Source organism: Pocillopora verrucosa, chromosome 8 (genome assembly GCF_036669915.1).
Source record: "Pocillopora verrucosa isolate sample1 chromosome 8, ASM3666991v2, whole genome shotgun sequence".
NCBI lineage: Eukaryota > Metazoa > Cnidaria > Anthozoa > Scleractinia > Pocilloporidae > Pocillopora > Pocillopora verrucosa.
Genome location: NC_089319.1, coordinates 4,352,730 through 4,372,225, shown reverse-complemented (window position 1 = coordinate 4,372,225; position 19,496 = coordinate 4,352,730). Strand labels below are relative to the sequence as shown.

The window sequence follows — 19,496 nt, the reverse complement described above, 5'->3', positions numbered from 1 at the left end:
CTACTACTCAAGGGTTGAGAACGGAGGCCAGTCATTTAGTAGAGGTCCACTAACAGTGAGTGTGACAGGTGAGTAATCTTGTGAATGATACACACAGGTTTCAATTAGGCTTCAGATGAAAATTTTGTCTCTCACCAGAGAAATTTGGACCCTTTTGACTCTTTCACTCCCATCATTTAACTTAGTGATTCTCCTTACTCTCTGCCACACAATTCTTATGGTGTAGTTTCAAGAATTTGGTATTGGATCAACTAAGAAATCCTCAATAGATATTTACTTTATTCTCATTACTTTCCTGCTTGATATTGTAAGGAGCAATTCTGTGTTAGTCACTCATGGGAGTCACCAATACAAAGGCTTAATGGGTTTATTTAATTCATGACAAAATGTTTAATGACTTGAATGAGATGTTATGTGATTTCAAGTCCTATTTTGAAAAAGTAAGGTAATCACCTTCAAAATGAGGGAAACAGAAAAATATCAGAAACTAAAGTATGAAAGATGGCAAATTTTCAGCTATGAAAGAGAAAAAAATTTACCACTTCTGATAATATATAACCAATACCATATATATATTTGTTTTCAGCAAGGGGAAACATACCTGATACACCATATATCATTCTTGGCCCCACAAATCAGAGAGCTACAGCAGGAAAGACAAACAGTGTTACATTTGAGTGCTTTGCAAGTGGAAGGTGAAGATTTTATGTCTAATTTAATGTTTATGATAGGCAGCCTATTGAACAGAAATTTCCAGAATGGCTCCAGAGCTTACTAAACCCTATTACGCCCAAGATCAATTGTTAATTCTCCCCTTTAGGTGCCAACCATTTTCCAGTATATCAATTATGAGAATTTTGTTTTAGATTAAGATAACAACTTCTACCTGATAAGTTGGAGTATTCTCATTACCTATTTGCTGGATGATGAAGAGACATTATGGGAGAAGTTACTTGTTAATCACATGTGTGAGTTAAAGAGTTAAAACTAGAGTTGATTTAAATTTTGGGAACTGGAGATACAAGTAGTTGACATTGACTGACTTCAAGAAATGAGGTCCACTTGTTATTGTCTTAATGTCTTTTCTTCAATTTTGAATTGCTTTTTTCTGCATTTTTAAAATAATGTTATTGTTTATTTTATTTGCTGTTTATACTTCAGTCCTATGCCCTCGATATCCTGGAGAAAGGCAGGGCAAGTGATTTCTCAGAGTGCAAAATTTTCTTTTGACACATTCAAGAAGAGACTCACTGTTCACAATCCAGCTGTATCTGATGAAGGAGTCTACGAATGTCGAGTAACTAACAGCAAAAATGTCTTTAAAACCAAGAGTGCAAACTTGACAATAATTGGTAAGCATGAAAAAAATGCAGTTCAATTTTATTTTTTATTTACTATTAGAGTTTATTGGACTGAGTGTTGTAAGGCTAAAATCTAAACCAGACTGACCGCAACAGCCAACCAGAACAAAGAGAAAATGTTTTAAGGAGCCTATTGGAGTTCAGAGTGACCAAGTCACTTTTAGATTTAGTTTTGTATCTGATTGGTTGACAGGGTGGCAAGGGTTTTTGTTTGACTAATCAGAGACCATCGTAAATCAAAACCAACGCTAGTGCGTATTTCTCTTGGCAGTCAATTGAAACTTGTTCAATTGGATTCTCATCAGTTTTTAATATATTAAGTACAAAAATTCATTTCGTTTCTTTGGTAGTTATGCCAACGTTTACAGTCACCCCAACGATGGCGGATAAGTATCCTCAAGAATCAGTGACTTTTAAATGCAGTGCGACTGGCACTCCAACACCAGAGATTACTTGGTTTCACAATGGCCAAAAAGTTCCACCTTCGACCACAGGAAGGATCCAGATAAACAGTAAAAATGACCTGACATTTATAAGTCTTCAATCGGGCGACAAAGGAAGTGTTCAGTGCGCGGCAACCAACGATGCTGGCGAGATACTGAGCAAAGCTTTGTTGCGTGTAAAAGGTAAGAAGTGTATCTGGTATTTTCCTGTGATAGACCTTTATAAGAAAAAATCAACCAGGTTATCCAAGGGTGGAAAATAACGCTGCCTATCCCGACACTGGATAAATCTCTATCCGTTGGATATGGCAGAACGTTTTGTGAACACCTATCCGCTGGATAGCGATTTATCCGTTGCATAGCAATTTATCCGTCGGATAGCGCTATCCATCCTTTGAATAATTAGGCCCAGGACTGTTATCCAAGCTCTCATGATTTCTAAGGCCTGCGTAAAGCTCGCTGGTCAGACTGCTAGATTTAAGAAGTAACTGATAAGCCACCACATATTGAAGTTCAGCTTACGCTAAGCAACTTGGGTTTTCGCTGCGAGTCATCCTCTACCCAGTTGTATAAGAGTGGAGCTGTGACTGAAGTATCCGGACTGACGATTTTGCCGTTATTGTCTCTGTCTGATTACTGTGGGGGTTGGGTTGTGGCATCTAGTCGGCGCAGCAATTCGCCCATGTCTGGTACCATGGCCAAGGGGAACGATGTAAGTTGCGACTGTTGGGGAAAGTTATTTAATAACTGATGATTGGGATTCAGTTAATATTTTTAAATGCGTTGTATTTTGCAGAATTACCTGTATGGATAGATGTTCCACCAAAGAACACAGACGCTGTGGTTAATGACACAGTGGAGTTAGAATGTGTAGGCCGTGGAAATCCATCGCCAACAATAACCTGGCAGAAAAATGACCAAAACATCAACTTTGCCAATAATCCTCGATACTTTCAGAAGTCTTCTGGTTCACTGCAGATTAGCAGAAGTCAGAAGAGTGACAGTGGCAAATACACGTGTATAGCAACCAACAGCATTGGCTCCAAGAGGGCAAACGCTTCTCTTAGAGTGTTAAGTAAGTTTAATCTTAATATGTATTTCATGATCGCTACGATCGTTGAAAAGTTTTGCAGCAATCTTTCTGTTTTAACAATCCAATGAAAACTACTTCTGTTTGTTTATTGCAGTCAAAACTGTGATCGTCAATCCGTTACCAAGTCAAATAGACGCTATCAAAGGAATTGATAAACTTCTTCCGTGTGGGGTCCAAAAAGACCCGGATATATCAGTCAAGTGGATTTGGACCAAAGATGGATCTGCAGTCGATGTATCCCGGATGAAGGTTCAAAGTGATGGAACACTACGCATACTCACTGTGCAGCAGGGGGATGCTGGGTCGTACACGTGTTTGGTACAGTCTGAGGCGGGAAACGCCAGCACTACAGGACAGTTGAGCGTTCTCGGTAACTTTCCATCGTTTTCTCTTGTTTTGATTATAACTCAGGAAAAGAAATTGAGAAGCTGAGTTATTTTTCCTCGCATTGTTTTATCCTTTTTCCTTGGCTCACTTTTATGCTCTCAACATGCCTAAATTATCTTCATTTGCGAATGCAAAAGCTAATAGAGGGAAATGTATCATGTCGTAAGCTGGTTGAGCCATGAGAGTTCCTGATCATCGATCAACGCACAATTTCCCCTTCACGTTTATTCCAAGGGCACCATACGCTGAATTAGTTTATTTAGAACATCTCTTTGGTCGTCAAAAAAATTAATTGCTATTCATCACGATTTTGTACGTATTCCTCAAAGTATTCCCGTTTTGTTTATGGGGAACTGCTTGAAAGCAATTTCATCCTGAGGAGCTATGTTTTCCCGCTTAAAAATGCTCACAGACTTTTCTGTATTTTCTAGAAATACCGCTCGCACCCACTACCCCAGTGGTAAGTGACATCAAGACGACTTCAGTTCGCTTATCGTGGTTTCCACCGGATTATAGTGGTAACAGCCCCATCACATCTTACAAAATCGAAGCCAAGAAGGGCTCCAACAACTGGCAACTTGCCAGGGATGACATCAATCCTTCTGATAGACAGATGTCAGTCATTGTCCGTAATCTTTCGCCGCATACTCAGTACCAATTCCGCGTGAGAGCTGTCAATCAAGTCGGAGATGGTGCACCCAGTGGCGCGTCCGGAGTGATAAGGACACTGATATCAGGTAACAGAATATGGCCGGTTCTTTCTTCTTTGTTTTGGGAAAACCATCCTTTGGATCTGATGGTTTCTTCAATTTTGACAGTTAAACGTAAGCCGTGAAAATTACACAAAAGCTGCTCGATTTACTGACTTCACCCTATTGTCATGGTAATCACAAGGAAAGATCAGAACTTTTGTAAACCAAGATCTCTCCTATCTTTCTTTCAGCGCCGTCTGCAGCTCCACAAAGCGTCAGTGGAGCTCCAACAAGCGCTGATTCTATACTCGTGCAGTGGCAAGTGAGTGTCTTCAGCCTGTTTGCATGCTTAAAAAAATATTCGTCTTTTTAACTGAACTTTTTATTTACAGCTTGTACAATTTTCATTAAAAATTTCATTATTTTAATTTCCGTTTTCAGATTCCTCCTCCTGAAACACACAATGGTCCGTTGCGTGGTTTCAAAATCGCTTACCGTCTGGCTGGCGTTTCAGCGAGTACCTTCATTATAAGAAAGATTGCAATTTCATCTGCTACTCAGGGCAGCATCGACGGACTTCTGCAGTGGACTGCGTACGAGATTAAAGTGCGGGCTTACAATGACGCAGGAGACGGGGTGTACAGTCAACCAATCACAGTCACCACAGCAGAAGGGCGTAAGTTCTACATGGTTTTTGATTCTGACGGTTCTTACGTGTTCGCATCTGTTAGAACTTTCTCGTCCAGTGAATAGCATTTCCAACTCTACATTATGATAGTTATATATATTTGGTGCAGAGATTTGCAAACACCAGAACTGGCTGGCGAGACCGTTCTGTTTTTAAAAGGAATTCTGTGATTTCATAGCACTGTCTGTTCAGATCAGCTAATGCCTAAATTACATTCACCATTCTTATGGCCTTCATTTCAAAATTAGCCAAAATTGCCGAAAAAAAAGGGACCTTTATAAAATGGATTCGAACGCTTTCACCCATCCTGACTAGTTGTAATTTGGCTGCATTTGCTAATTACTCTATTACATGTTGTTGCAGTACCAACAGCTCCACCACAGGAAGTGAAAGTGATTAACATTACCACAGTCAGTGTATATTTAGAATGGAAACCTCCACCTCAAAAGCAACAAAATGGAAGAATAAAAGGATACAAGGTATTTTGCGTTCTCAGTGGGCAGAACATTTGCCAATTTCCACTGGTGTATGGCGTAACACAAAACGAGATCTCTGTAACTTAGCAAATATTTCAAGTTTCTTTCTATCTTTCGTTCATCGAGGGGCCCGATCTTACACCCTTTCTGCATGTACTTTTTTTTTGTCCCACAGCTCCAAGCGTGGAAGGGAAGCACACCCAGCAATATCTACCAGCGGGTAGCTGATCATGACGACACGGCAGCTATTCAGAAGGGAATCCTGGGCGGACTGGAAAAATTCACTCAGTACACTATAGCTATAGTAGCCTACAATGGCGCAGGAGACAGTCCGAGGTCTGATACTAAACTTATCAAGACCGAGGAAGGAGGTACGTTCACTTAATGTTTGAAACATTTATTGAGATGAAGACAATATATTGCGTGTTTGATTGAGAGATACTGGCTGTTAGTGCTTATAGCATTTTGTATAAACATGGCAACAATTGATAATTATTTTATCCTTCCACAGTTCCAGACGCGCCTCGGTCGTTCACAATATCCGAGGTCTACGCGGACGCTTTGAGAGTGAGCTGGGACCCACCTCTACGACTGAATGGTATTCTTACTGCGTATTTGGTAAAACACTGGCGAAATGACTCACTCCCAAGCAGCGGTCAAACGACGCGTCTCTCAAACGTCACCTTATCACACACAGTGACAGGATTAGGAGCCAATACTGCGTATGTTGTCGAGGTGTCCGCTGAGACCCGAGTGGGGGCTAGCACGAGTAAGAGACTGGTGGCGAAAACTACGGAATCTCCCGGTAAGCAAAAGCTATCAAAAATTTTTTTATATGAATCTCGGAAGAAAATTGTAATGTTGTTTATTTTACTTTCTTACGGCTTAACAAACATGTCTCAGGGTATCTTGTGAAGAAAAATACCAGGCTTTAGATATTGGATATGTTGCGGCCATGAGAGCTGAATTTTGAGCGTCAGCTGTTTTACAGAGTCTACTGAGTAGATAACACAAACTGAGAGGGCAAAGTAACTTAATGCTGGCCATCTGGGGGGAATAGACCTATCATCTTTCTCACTGAGAGTTTGAGCATTAATATACTGGACTAAAACGTATGGACAAAATATTCTCTTGCAGTCAAACCTGGTGCACCACAAAACCTAAAGGTCATAGAAGTGAGGGCCCGTTCGGTGGTATTAGATTTTACCCCTGGATCATCTGGTAGAGCCCCTATACTGACCTACATCATACAGTACAACAACGACACCTACTATGACCCAGCGTCGTCAAGCTGGAAGACACTGATGATTGTTCGTGACGCTCATCTCGTATGGAATTTGCTTCCTCTTGAGCTACCGCATCTGAAACCGTACAGAGACTACAGATTCCGAGTCACTGCCACGAACAAAGTGGGAAGCAGCAGCCCCAGTGCCCCAACGGATACAATCAGAACGCAGGAAACTGGTAAAGAACTCGATGGTCTCATATCTCTTGCTTTTCCTAAAACTAAAATTGACTTATTTCCGTACTTGAGCAACCAAGGTTGTTTCCGTCCACACATGCACTAACACAGGCTTTGCCCTAACTGTACCGCTTAGGAGCTTAATAAATGGCTTAAATAAGCACATTGTATAGCTTACATTTAGCTTTAAGAACACATCCGAAGTTTGCCAGGAAGGTTGATGCACTCGAATCTTGTTGATAGCAATGTTTTTACCTTTATTCTTTATTCAATTTTCGCTTATATTGTAAAAATCTGGTTTCCTTTTTGACACATCGGCTGTTGCATTGCTGCTCTCAATTTAATTTTTTCGTAGTCTTAACTTTTACCAGTCTTTCAACTGAAGCCAGGTTTTTTTTATCTCCACAGCACCCTCCCTTCCCCCAAGCAATTTGACTTTGCTTCCACTCGGGAAGGATGGACTGGAACTAAGATGGAAGGTAAGTTTAAAAGTAATCCTTTGAGGTGATTTTGTTTTGTTTTTTGGAGAGTAATCAACAATTTATTTGACTGAACAGAGCTTTGAGAGTCCCACAATATCTACTCACATCTTTCAGATTCCACCCCAAGACACTTGGAATAGCGACTTTATAGGATTCATACTGCGATTTGAGCCGGAAGGAGTTCCCAGTTTCGCATTTGAAAATAAATTTCCAAGCAGTCAATTAAACTACTACAGAGCGGGAGGCCTTTTGAGACACAAACGTTATAAGGTCTCCGTAAGGTCCTACAATCTAAATGGTAAAGGAGCTAGCAATGGCAGTGCGGTGGCTTGGGCTTGGACGCAAGAAGATGGTGAGATCGATTGTGTAGAATTTATGATTTCTGGTGAATAGAAAAAGAGAGATGGTAAATTTTGAGCTCGGTGAAGAAATAGAGAAAGATGTTTCTTCGTCTTTTCACGAGGGTCAATTCACGAATATATATTTCTTCACCGAGCTCAAAATTAACCATGTTTCATATTCTATTTGCAAACACGCTATCGACAGTGCTGATCCAAGAAGTATGCAGGACGTGTCATATATGAACTTCGTAATAGTCTTGCTCACCATAGAGTCTCTGTGGCTCAGTGGTAGAGTATCGAAGCGCGGAATTCGAAGGTCTGAGGTTCGATTCCTCAAGGGGAATTTTCTCTTTGACCCACGCTTATGATAAGGAGGAAAAACATCTTTCTTTAAGATTTCTTGTTTGCTTGACATATCTGTTTTAAAGGTGTTGTGCTGAATATGGATACCGAGTGTCATGGGTTAAATTCTTCATCTTTTTGTTTCAGCTCCGTCCTCAGCGCCAACTAGTCTTAAGCCAGAAGTAACAGGTGCCACATCTGTTACGCTCAGATGGGAACCTGTACCGTATGTGGGACAAAATGGTGTAATTCTTGGTTACAAGGTGCAGTAAATACCTGGCAGTTCTTCCGTAAATTTAAGCCTCTTAATATTTATCTTTTTCATTTTGTTTTTCCGAGTCTGCACATGTCAAATACTTAAAAACGTCATCTTGAATTTTTAAGTGTATGCCCATAATTGAAAGTACCTGAATGATAAAATGGCGGATTTTTTATACGACCTCATCAACAGGAACACGTAATAAGCGATGTTATTTGATACTAACTCAGTGAGTTTGTGTGAAGTGGTCTTTAAAAATGTACAGGTCATTTTATTTTCTGCAATCTGGGAAGGGTTTCTAGTATCCTGGGAATTCTTCAAGTGACTGTTTTGTACAAAAAATAGAGATCGTTTTTTTATGTCCTCTTAGATATACTACCGTATTTTTGGGAAGCAAAACACGGAGAAAGAGAAGGAACTCTTCAATGGTCTCGTGTACTCTACCTCCCTGACGGGACTGGAGAGCTTTGTCACTTATGAATTCCAAATCCTTGCGTACACAAGAATTGGAAATGGACCAAAAAGCGCTGCAGTTAGAGCCACCACTCGATCATCCAGTAAGTTAAATTACCAGATAAACGCTTTTGTACTTGGTAGGTGTTTGATAAGTTGATGGAAGAGCAACGATTTTAGATCAAAGTGGTTATGCTGACTGCAAAAGAAAGCGCATATTTGTTTATTTGTTTGCGATGTTAACACAGGCTGGCTCAATTCAGCTTTAAAACTGGTTTAAATGAGGGCCTGCGTAGGCAAAACAAGGCCAGACCACAACATGAGAAGATACGTTCCCTACTCTTTGCAAGAAGTGCGTGGGTTCTTTAACGTCCCAGCACAGAGGAGATGCAGGAGACGGAGCCTACGTTTTATTGTCCTTATCCGTGAAGACTAGAACGTCTTACTGTTTGCGATGTCATAGCAAAGGCAGCACTCTCTCCTTCCGTTATTTTTTAAGGCTCGGAGTATTAGTCTTGTCTGGAGCTTGAGCCCTCAATCTCCCGCACGACAGTCCGGCTCTCTACAACAAACAGGAGTTACCCAAGTGCATATAACAATATAATTTGGTAAAAACTTGTAAATCACCTTAGGATCGCAAATGAATATTGGAGAGGTGGAGAACTCTTAAAGTGTAAAATTCCTCAAAGAGAAAATCGTGTCGTTTTAAGGAAAATGTTGTACGTAGGGAGTGACACGATCCTACGCGGTTGGATCTTGTCCACGTGATTTGTTAACTTGTTGCATAAGTCTTGAGCGACGGACGTGCTTTTCATGAGATGAGCAACAGCAAGAGTAGAGTGTCCTGACAAGAAATTCGTCCTAGATCGTTTTTCCCTTTTTTTAAAATTCGGACATGGCCAGTTGCTAGCTCTCATCATAGGCAGCTCAAAGTAACCTGTTTTGCTATTTCATTTTCAGGTCCAGGTCCCCCTTCTCGTGTCCGTTTTACATCCGTCAGTCGAGAGACCGTGACGATAGCGTGGGACCCACCAGTGTACCCGCGCGGCGTCATCCAAGGATACAAGGCAGCATGTCGTCTAAATACGTCATCTGCGTCTGACCCCTATGTGTGGCAAAGCACCATGGGAAGAAACGATCTCAGGAGGACTGCTGGCCCTTTGAATCCCCAGTCGTTTTATCGCTTTTACCTTTGGGCTTTGACTAACACAAGTCAAAGCGAATATCCAGCGGAAGCAGTTGTTTATACTGGTGGTTCAACAGGTTTGTATATTCTAGTGATTCACCTACTAGTATGGGGACGTTACGCTATGTCTAGTGCGCTGGAGTCCAGGTCAAAAGATCCGCGTTTAAGACCTGGGCCGGGTCAGTGATTTGTGTCTTTGGGCAACGCACTTCCCTCTCACAGTGACTCTCCAGCCAGGAGGTAACCTTGCTATGGACTAGCATCCTTCTCAGGGGGAGTACAGACGTTACCTTTACCTTCTATAAGTGGCTCATACCGCCAGAGGTGATACTTTATTTCAAAGATTAAGTTCGTTGCCATTTCCCCCCTAGTTAGGACAATGATGCTAGTTGGCTAGCATTTTGCTAGGTTCCCCTGACAGTTTGCCTCCACTCAATTACAATCCTCGGTAGAGCGAGGTAAATTGAGAATAAAGTGTTTCGCCCAATAACACAACACAATGACTCACCAGGACTCGAACCCAGACCTCTCGACCTAGAGTTCAGGTCATGCAGGTCGCTGCGTCGCGTATACATCAATCACCAACACCTCTTATGGGACACAGACTCTCCTTTGCTCATTTAAGAGATTGTGCCCTTTCTTCAGGCATCGATCCGTGAACAGAAAGTTCCGAGTTGGCAACGTTACGCCATGTCTATTTGGCTCAAGGGTGTCCTCTTTTATCGGTGAAAACAAACAAACTAACGAACAGAACAAAAAAAATAGTTTTTGGCCTCTTCCGGAACCTCTTTCTCATGCTTCGAAATATAACGTTTTCTTACTTAACAGAACCTCCTGATGCACCATACATTTTGCCGGTCTATTTCTCGGACATCGGTGAACGATGGATAATCGTTAAGTGGCAAGCCACATCAGATGCAAAGAGCCCCTTGAGGTACTTTACCCTGCAGCTGAACAAGAATGACGAGGGCTGGCAGGTGTACTCGGCAAACGTTCTCCACGATTTCCGGAGCCTTAAAGTGGAGGGACTTTTTCCTGGGGAGTCATACACGTTCAGAATTATGGCCACAAACGACAAGGGAAACAGTCCGTACAGTGCGGCGTCCTCTTCTGTTACAACTCGTCTTGCGTGTAAGTGTAACGTGTTATGCTAGAAATGTAAATAGTACTTGTACCAAAAGGTTTTGCTTGGCAAGTCATCTTCTCTGTAAACTGACGTGCCAGCTTTTGGACAACGAGGGTTGTCAGGGAAAATTTGTTGGCGGCGGAATTTACTTGGGGACAGGACATTCCTCATCAAAGACACTTTTTCGTTTGTTTGTGTATTTCTGTTATTATTATTTTTTACGTAGCTTCCTTCCTGGGAGACTATTAAAGGTGCTAGGGAAAATTCTTCTCAAGGAAGTTTTTCATTTATGAGAGCTATCGACAGGTTTGCCTTTGGTCATGTAAAGAGCAAATAGTCATTCCTTGACAAGTGCGGAAAACGAGCTGGGAATAATGCTGCGTAGAACTGATACAACTTTGAAGTTCGTAAGAATCTTTCAGCTTGACTGTCATTTAATATGCTGTTTGTTTTTAAATCGTGTTGTAGTGCCGACTGGGGCTCCACGCAATATCACAGTGACGTCATATCCCACGTCACTTGACATTAAATGGGCGGTAAGTGGCCACTTTTTGTGTCATTTTTCAGTGCTTGGGCGTCAAAATGCGAGACTTGATTTTTCTTTTCGACTGAAGCCGGTTTAGATTAATTACTTATGCGGTATGCTTTCCTTTCATTGAATAAAACCTCCAATATTAAAACAGAAAGTGAAGCAGGTTGTCTGTTACAAGTTTAAGAAGAAATTGTGGTGTTTAAAAGACTTTTTTGCCTAAGCCTCTAAAGAGAAGGTGGAAGGGTGGAATATTGAACTTGACATAGGATCTTCTAGGAAGGTGGGCTTATTTTTCTTTCATTTAAGATTTACACCATCTGTAAAACTTGGGGTCCCTTTTGTGCTCGTCATTTTCGCATTTTTATGTCACGAAACAATTTCTTACTTCTTGACTTTGATCCAAATTTAAAGGCTCCACTTCCACAAGAGCTGGGTGGAACTCTACAGGGGTTCATTTTAAAACACAGAGAAAAGAGTGCCGCTAGCAGTGTGTTTAGCGAGGTTTCCTTGGACGCCAACTCTCGTAACCATAAATTAGAACGCTTGAAAGTTTTCACGGTCTACGAGATCAAAGTGGCGGCTGTCAACGAGAAGGGACCTGGGCCCTATTCCCCTCTTTACAGAGTGACAACCGGAGAGAAACGTAAGTGTGATGTTAGATGTAAACATTTTTGGATTTATTTTTTTTAACAGAATCATACTTTGCAAGGGCCGATTTCTCTTTATTTTCTTCATTGTCGAGTGAGACTAATGCAGACTGCTAGTCGAACCTGCAGGGTAGGGCTGGGGTCGCTAAGAAACATGATATTTATTCTGCTAGCGTTTGACTCTTGAAGAATTCCAGGACAATCGTGCTCTGTATGATTTGATAGCAGATAGAATATGTGCCACGATCAAAAACAAGGGAAAACAACGGGAATTGAACCATGAGTTATCTTTACAGAAAATTTAAAAAGTTGATGTAGGAGAGGTCAACCGTAGCCCTGGATGTACCGGCTGAAATCGTAAATTTACAATCTAGAAAAAACTTTGCCAGGAACATTCTCTGAAATTTTTTTGAAAAATGTATTATTATTTCAATTGATTGCCACAACTTACTGACAGGGCTAATATCACTAACGATACAAGTATTTCGTATAATATTGGCATTTTCACAATAGCAACATTGCTTGCAATACTAACGCTACTAACTATAATAACATTATGCCAATAAATGATAAGGATATCAAATGGATTGCCAAGACGTCTGTACCTAAGTAAGAGAGATTATTCCATGAAAAGTGCGCACGAACGATTTCTATTCACGAATCGCAATGCATCAAAAATCGAACGAGTGAGCGCAGCGGACGAGTGAGTTTGTTGATGCTGCGCAACGTACCATCCTCGGTGTCGCTGATTGGCCGAACTATGTGTAAATCACAATAAGTATGAAATAATGTTATTATTGTGTCGCTCTTTTGTCTTGATGTGTAGCTCCTTCGGAAGCTCCTAAGGATTTAACAAAGGGGACAGTGACAAGAACATCTATTGGAGTCAGGTGGATCGCACCCTCTTCAGCTTCCTTCAATGGACATCTTATGGGATACAAGGTCAGTAACGCGTGTTGCGTGACTTACGAAACTTACTGCAGTGTTCTTTTGTCAATTGTCTCAGTAATGCAAATATTTTTAATCTCCATATTTTTTTTCTGATTGTAGGTTTATGCGCAAGACCTCTCTCTGACTCAAGGACGCCGCAGGAGGAGACGATCTTTGGAGGCTGGAGTATGTCCGCGAGAACCTGGACCCAAGCTGCTGTTCGTCCCTCCTCACCTGAACAACGTCAACATCACTAACCTTCGGAAATATGTTAAGTATAGAATCTGGGTGCGAGCGTATAATTCCAAAGGAGAGAGTCCGCCAAGTACGTCGCTGGAGGTTACAACACATGAGGACAGTAAGTGTTAACTTTGCACGATATATTGAGGAGAATATTGTTTGTCTTTGATTGATATTTGTTCCAAACCTTTTTACTCGCCTTCCCCCCCTTCCCCCCCACACCTCTCTCTGAAATAGCAAGCAAAATTCTGTTCGAACTATTATTGCCAGAACTGAATTTTGGAGATAATGTGTACTCTCTATGTAACCCATCACAAATGGATCTTTATTCTTTGCATTACTTCTAATCTTATTTTACCTCCGCCCAACTAGGACCCGAGCCCCCAGCCGTTTTCCGTGCCGACGCGGTCTATAATGCCCGCGTAGACCTGTACTGGAAACCACCTTGTGAACCGAATGGAGAAATTCTTGAGTACGAGATCAGCTATGGCAGGACAGCGGAATTGACCCCCAACAGCGACCGGGAGAAGATAGTTGTTGACGGAAAAAGAGAAACGATGAAAGTAACCGGACTGGCGATGTTGACGAGTTACTCATTTCAGCTCCGTGCGAGAAATCCCATGGGTTACGGACCGCCAAATGAGTTTCTTGCAAAAACAAAGGGGCCTGCTGGTGAGTGTTCATTCGCCCTGCCGGAATGACACGAATAAAATTTTACTCCCTCAGACCATGATTTATTACTCCTGAGAGTTATTGGCTTCTAGTTTCTCCTTACAGTCTCACCCTTGAATCAAATGTAAAGATCATACGAATTGAGGAAATGATCACCAATTTAAGAAGCTCCTGATTGTTAAATAAATTCTCCTTGTCATTACCATAGAAAATGTAGAGAGAACAGTGTGAGGAATGTGAATATTAACATTAGGGTGTAAATAGTTAAGTGCCATGCTACTGACACTCGACGTATTTCTTTAATAATATCATATGTGTGTAAAGTTCAACAGCATTCTAGTCATGTTCAACGAAAAGACTCATGAAGGCATTCCTGTAATTCCGTATGTGCAAATAAGTCAATACAGGAACAAAAGATTGAGCTTTGTCATATTGTCATATAACTTCTCTTTGTTACAGAACCTCCGGGGCAACCTGGGAAACCTGTGGTACATCCGGGCTCTATTACTGCTGTTATAATGTGGGTGAATGGGGACAGTGGTAATGTTCCTTTCGAGAAGTTTGAGATCCAGTCACAGACGGATGGTAAGTACTAATTTTGTTGTCGATAGATGTGAAAACACCAGTTTTCAGGGGGGGGGGGGGGGGGGGGGAAAAGTGGAAAAGGTTCCTATCGGAGATTTACATCACCTCACCAGACCATTTGTACTGCATCATACTTTTGCTTAATTGCAGCGAAGTTTTGTCAATCTTGTGTGTGTTTTTTTGTTTCTCATTAATACGCTCTGAAATTGATAAGCCATTAGGCTTCGATAGAGACTTCGATATATGAAATAGACTCAAATGAGGTGGACTAAACCTCCAGGAAAGTTTCGCACAGTGTTCTTAAACTCTTAATCAGAGTAAAGTTAAAGCATAGTTTTTTATTTGTTTCCAGGATCAGAATCTTTTGTTACCAATTGGGAAGCGAATCCAGACGATACAAGAAAGAACCGATCGTACGTGTCCTACACAGTTGGAAATCTGGAGCCAAACACTGGATACAGGTTTAGAATAATCGCATGGAACGAGAAGGGCAAATCAAAGCCATCTGAACCTTCAGACAGAGTTATTACTGGTCAGTTAGTTACCTTTTCAGAATAATGTTCTTCGACTTTATCACGAAAAGTGTGAATTTCTCTCAGACTCAATTTCGTGTGAATGTTAAATGATGATATACGTAGCGAAGTAAGAGCGAACAGAAAAGCCGTACGCGGCCTCAAAACGTGTCAGTGAGTATTAAATTACCTTTCTATACTCGCCAGGAGCTGTGAGATTGTCTATGGATTTCAGTACCTTTTGACCATACATGAAAAGCTCTTGTGAAGCTTTTTGTGAAAAAATAAAAGCAAATAAAGGGTTTGAGATGGGGATGGAAACCTTGTAAACATACTCAAAATTCCCGGTTCAGTTCACCGTTTTAAATCGGATTTAGAGCTGGTCTATTATACCGCCGTGTGAGATTATGGCAGCCGTTTTACAAATAATTCTTGTGCCTTGCAGGTCCGGCTGACAGCGATCTTCAGAGCGGAATCATTTACAAACAGTGGTGGTTTATTCTGTTAATGGTGCTGTTTTTTATTATTCTCGTTTTGTTGATCGCTGGTTTCGCATACCTCTGCTATCGGCGCAGAAAGGGTAAGGAAATGACGAGAGTCAAACCTGGGTCTTGTCGATAAACATTTTTTATTAGCACAGTTTTCTTTTGAGTGTTGGAGGTAATCTTAGTTTGCAGTAGTTTTGCTTTATTTCGCACTGTGATTGGTTAAAGATTCGCGCCGCCTAATGAACTGATCATGTGCAAACCAAACTCCTGTCGTGGTATGGTCACTCGCCTTTTCCCGCGCTCTAAGCAGTTTTCTCATTGGCTACTGATGATATGTACCCATGCTCTGATTGGCTGTTATGTTGTGATTAGCAATTTTTGTGAAAAAAATCCTTATGTTGCAAAATACGATAGTTATTGCAGGTATGATTGATTACTTTTGACTAATTTCAATGGTAATTATCTAGGAATGAGATCAGTTTACTTCACAACCAGAATGTGGGCTATCCGCTATCAATGTGAACAGAAATGGTAGTTTGGGTTGGTTTTGGCAAGGGAGTAGGGGGGGCTTTCCACGTACTTACAGCATCGACTTTGAAGAGAGCATTTTTTCAGCCAATTTATCGAATCAGAGGTTGCAAACAGCACTCTGGTTTCAGAAACATTTTTAGGGTCACGTTACTTACCGTGGGTTTTGTATTTGTTTTGTGTGTTACTCTTAATGGAATTTGCGACTGGTCAAGGAAAGTAACGTCTCCATTCCTCTTTTTTTAGAAGACGCAGATCAAGGTTCGTCTGCTGGGGCCTCTACAACACAGAGCACACTTGAAAGGATGAGGAACCCCTCGCGAAACGGAACCATTAGAAGTGGAACTCTTCCAAGCGTTCAAATGTATGTGTTATTGTAAATATCTGTTGTGTTCCAGTCTCCTAAGCTGCAGCGCGACTGAAGAAAAGCGAGAACAAAGAGGAGAGATTGAAGAGAATTTGCATTCTTCCCAAGCTCTAAATTTTCTGCAGTTGTCTGTACGCCACTCCGGGTAACATCACGGTTCTGTTTACCGACTGGGCTCGCCTGGAACGGGCTATTTTTACTTTTGTATCACTCATAATCCCTATTACATGTTTGTACTGCTTTTACAAGTTTTTAATGTCTGACGTTTTTCTGATTTTTATCCTCTCCCCAGTACTTATCGGGACGCTAATCGTGAGCCGGAGGAAGATGCGAGTAGCTTGGGCTCTAAAGAAGAGCCGTCGGACAGTGACAGCGGAGTGTCCGAGATGACGTACAAAAGAAAACAGGCAGATATTAATTTCATAGGCCACTACTCCAACAATCCTAACCACCAGCAATGGAAAAACTCACTTGGCCGAACAAGGCCGGCAAATGGCCGAAACTTAATTGAGCACACAACGGAAGAATCCGACACACCCGAGGAAGTTCCGATCTCTAGAGCTCTCAAGTCCTTCTCTGCAATGTCTCTACCGAGGGACAAACGAGATGGGCCTCCAGCATACGATAATCGCAGATTCATGGCCAAATCTGCTGACCAGTTAGACCGAATTGAAAGGTCTCAACTACCTCCCGAGGCTGTGACGTCATTCATGTCACCGGACTACGAGCAGAAACAAAAGAGACCAGCTTATCGGGATCGTAAAGAGCCCTATTCGCGTTCGCGGGCCACGCGACCTGCGGGCTCATTGAGAAGATCACGCGATCAAATGGACTATAACGATGATAGCAGTACACCACCTCGGTCACCTACACGTCCAAATACTGGGATAGGTTACCTGCCGAAGACGGAAATTCAGAACCGAAACAGAAGAGATCCAAGGTCGAATAGTTTCCGAAGAGCCCTCGACTTTGACCCAAATCCTCGGGATTCCGACGGTAGCTCGAAATATTCCGATCGGGCGTCGTCTAGTAGCAACGACCACCGAGATACAAGGACAAATGCGAATTCAATGGGTCGGCCCAGAATTCAATATGACGAAGAACCTGGTCGTAGAAGGCGGCAACCACAACAGTTGCCCAGCCTTCAAATGAAATCTGCTAATAAACCGCCGCGGTATCACACCCCGCCTTCTCCGTTATCTCCAGTATCTCCAGCACCCTCCTACCACACTGTAGACCCAGTGTTCGGAGGCAGAATATCTCCAGTACCGTCTTACCACGGTTCTAGTCGAGACGGTAACAGCGATCACTCGGACGGCGGAAGGATTCCTCCCCCTGTTTTATACATGGACAGAACTGGTCACAACAACGAGAATTTTGACTCAAGTGAACCCCACATTTCAACATACTCCTCGTTCGTCTAGCTTCTTGTCACATCTACCATTAATTTATAGTCAGGTCCTCTAGTGAGTGACGGGCACACGTTTTTGAAGGTCTTAACCAAATCTCTCTATCATTAAATGTCTTCCAAGATCTTCAACCATACCATTGATTGAGAGGTAATGTATATTCTCTCTAAGGGAGATTAAACCTCACGCATCCCGAAACAGACGTTTGTTAAATAGTATACAGTTATACCTACAGGCAAAAGCTGTTATAGGGAGACAGTTTTAAGTTTATTTTGGCCTTTTTTGGCCCTATTTTTGTACGGTAACAGTTTTATATCCCTATTGTAAATTCATTTTTGTGCGTGTAAAAAGCAGATGTGTAAATCGTTCATCTCTTAACAGTATTTTTATATAACATATGTGGTAATTACAATGTTGTAAATGAGGTATTTTTTTACATATCCATATATCAACAACTCATTTTTATGTAAATATCTCAGCGGAGTGAGCTGAACGACTCAACTGTTCATCCTCAACTACATGTTGTAGTTGCTGTTCTAGGTTAGATAGAGCAGAGCAGTGATGACTTTGTACAATAGTGAAACAAAGATTCTTTAGCAAAATTTACTTTTCGAGTTAAGGAAAATTAAATCAACATTTGATTGAGCGGAAGGTTAAGACTAAAGCGAACAGAGGAATTTAGTCATTGATTTGTTTACATGGATTCATTGTAAAAGTGTCATAGCGCTTTAGTGAGTCTGAGATTAGAAAAAAATTATAAACATCATTCTTCAACCTACTTTTTATTTTTACAGTTTATGTCATTTTAACCACACTTAAATGCTGTAGTATATTTAGGATCAATCAAAAGTTACAAAATTATGTGTATTGGATGTTATTTGGGTGGCAAGTCAGTAAACAAGAAAATCAGGAAAAAATAGCTGATCAAATTTGTTTTGGCTGTAGTATTTTCTTCGAGAGAAAGTACATTTTCAATTTAGCCTTCAAGGCTTTTACCATGCTGGTCAAGAATGAAGATGGAAAGGTAAACATTTTTAGCTCTCCTCTAGTTCTGTAGTTTGATCTCTGATGATCACGGGATCGTAAATAGATATGCTGTTGATTTAGTCTTGATGCGATGCGTTGAATGATTTTTCTAATACTTAGGTGATATTTATAGAATAGCTTTCAGAATCACGATTGTTGCAATTGTAGAAAAGATTACATAAGACGCTGTAAACGAATTGCGAGCAGGTAGTACCTTTGAATATAGAATGAAAACGTTTTGAAAATTGTCTGTCTTTGTTCATTATCTCTAATGCTGTTTAATGTTACCCATACATTGTGGAATTTCTCGAATCCTCTACATAGTCCCTGAGGCTACCCTTAGAGTTCTCTTTAATTAAGCTTCTAATAAAATTAATCTGGGGTTGCTTTGGTTTTGCTTTACTTCGCTTTGTGAGTGGTCCAGAAAACGCGCGCCCCTTACTCTAATCCATTTGGATTCTAGTCTAAAACCAGTCGCTACTGGGCCACTCGCGTTTTCCTGCGCTTTAAGTCGATTGTCCTTTCTCCCTTCACAGCGAACTCGCCAATCAGGGACGTTAACGAATCCGCTGACCCAAGACATTAACGGACTGACCCGAGACATAAACGGACTGACCCGAGACCGACCCGAGAACATACCTTGCCGAACCGAAACCATAGCTCGCCGACCTGAGACATTGGACACCTTTTGCAGACCACGACAGCAACGGCAACGAGGACGTGGCAAAACAAAAGAGCTAATGAGCAGAACAAAAGCTCAGCACGTGCG

The 19,496-nt window shown here is 41.4% G+C and overlaps 1 protein-coding gene across 1 annotated transcript; it reads left to right on the top strand.

Moving 5' to 3' along the window:
* Positions 1–6: 6 nt before the first annotated feature.
* Positions 7–18,973, top strand: LOC136282761 (protein sidekick-2-like). The gene is made up of 29 exons (XM_066170596.1): positions 7–68; positions 587–695; positions 1,162–1,352; positions 1,712–1,987; positions 2,601–2,879; positions 2,992–3,267; positions 3,716–4,021; positions 4,228–4,298; positions 4,418–4,652; positions 5,028–5,143; positions 5,316–5,511; positions 5,652–5,945; positions 6,278–6,604; positions 7,011–7,081; positions 7,199–7,436; positions 7,915–8,030; positions 8,397–8,583; positions 9,440–9,742; positions 10,494–10,796; positions 11,260–11,327; positions 11,735–11,966; positions 12,797–12,912; positions 13,021–13,258; positions 13,513–13,812; positions 14,272–14,397; positions 14,750–14,929; positions 15,355–15,489; positions 16,172–16,289; positions 16,585–18,973. The coding sequence occupies exons 3-29, from the start codon at positions 1,166–1,168 to the stop codon at positions 17,714–17,716; spliced, it is 6,426 nt and encodes a 2,141-aa protein (XP_066026693.1). The 5' UTR covers positions 7–68; positions 587–695; positions 1,162–1,165; the 3' UTR covers positions 17,717–18,973.
* Positions 18,974–19,496: the final 523 nt, after the last annotated feature.

Bases quoted from the DNA above. Each gene is read 5' to 3' on its own strand.
- LOC136282761 (XM_066170596.1), top strand. From the start codon at position 1,166: ATGCCCTCGATATCCTGGAGAAAGGCAGGGCAAGTGATTTCTCAGAGT. The intron at 5,144-5,315 runs GTATTTTGCGTT...TTTGTCCCACAG, and splicing joins GAAGAATAAAAGGATACAAG to CTCCAAGCGTGGAAGGGAAG. The intron at 14,398-14,749 runs GTAAGTACTAAT...ATTTGTTTCCAG, and splicing joins GATCCAGTCACAGACGGATG to GATCAGAATCTTTTGTTACC.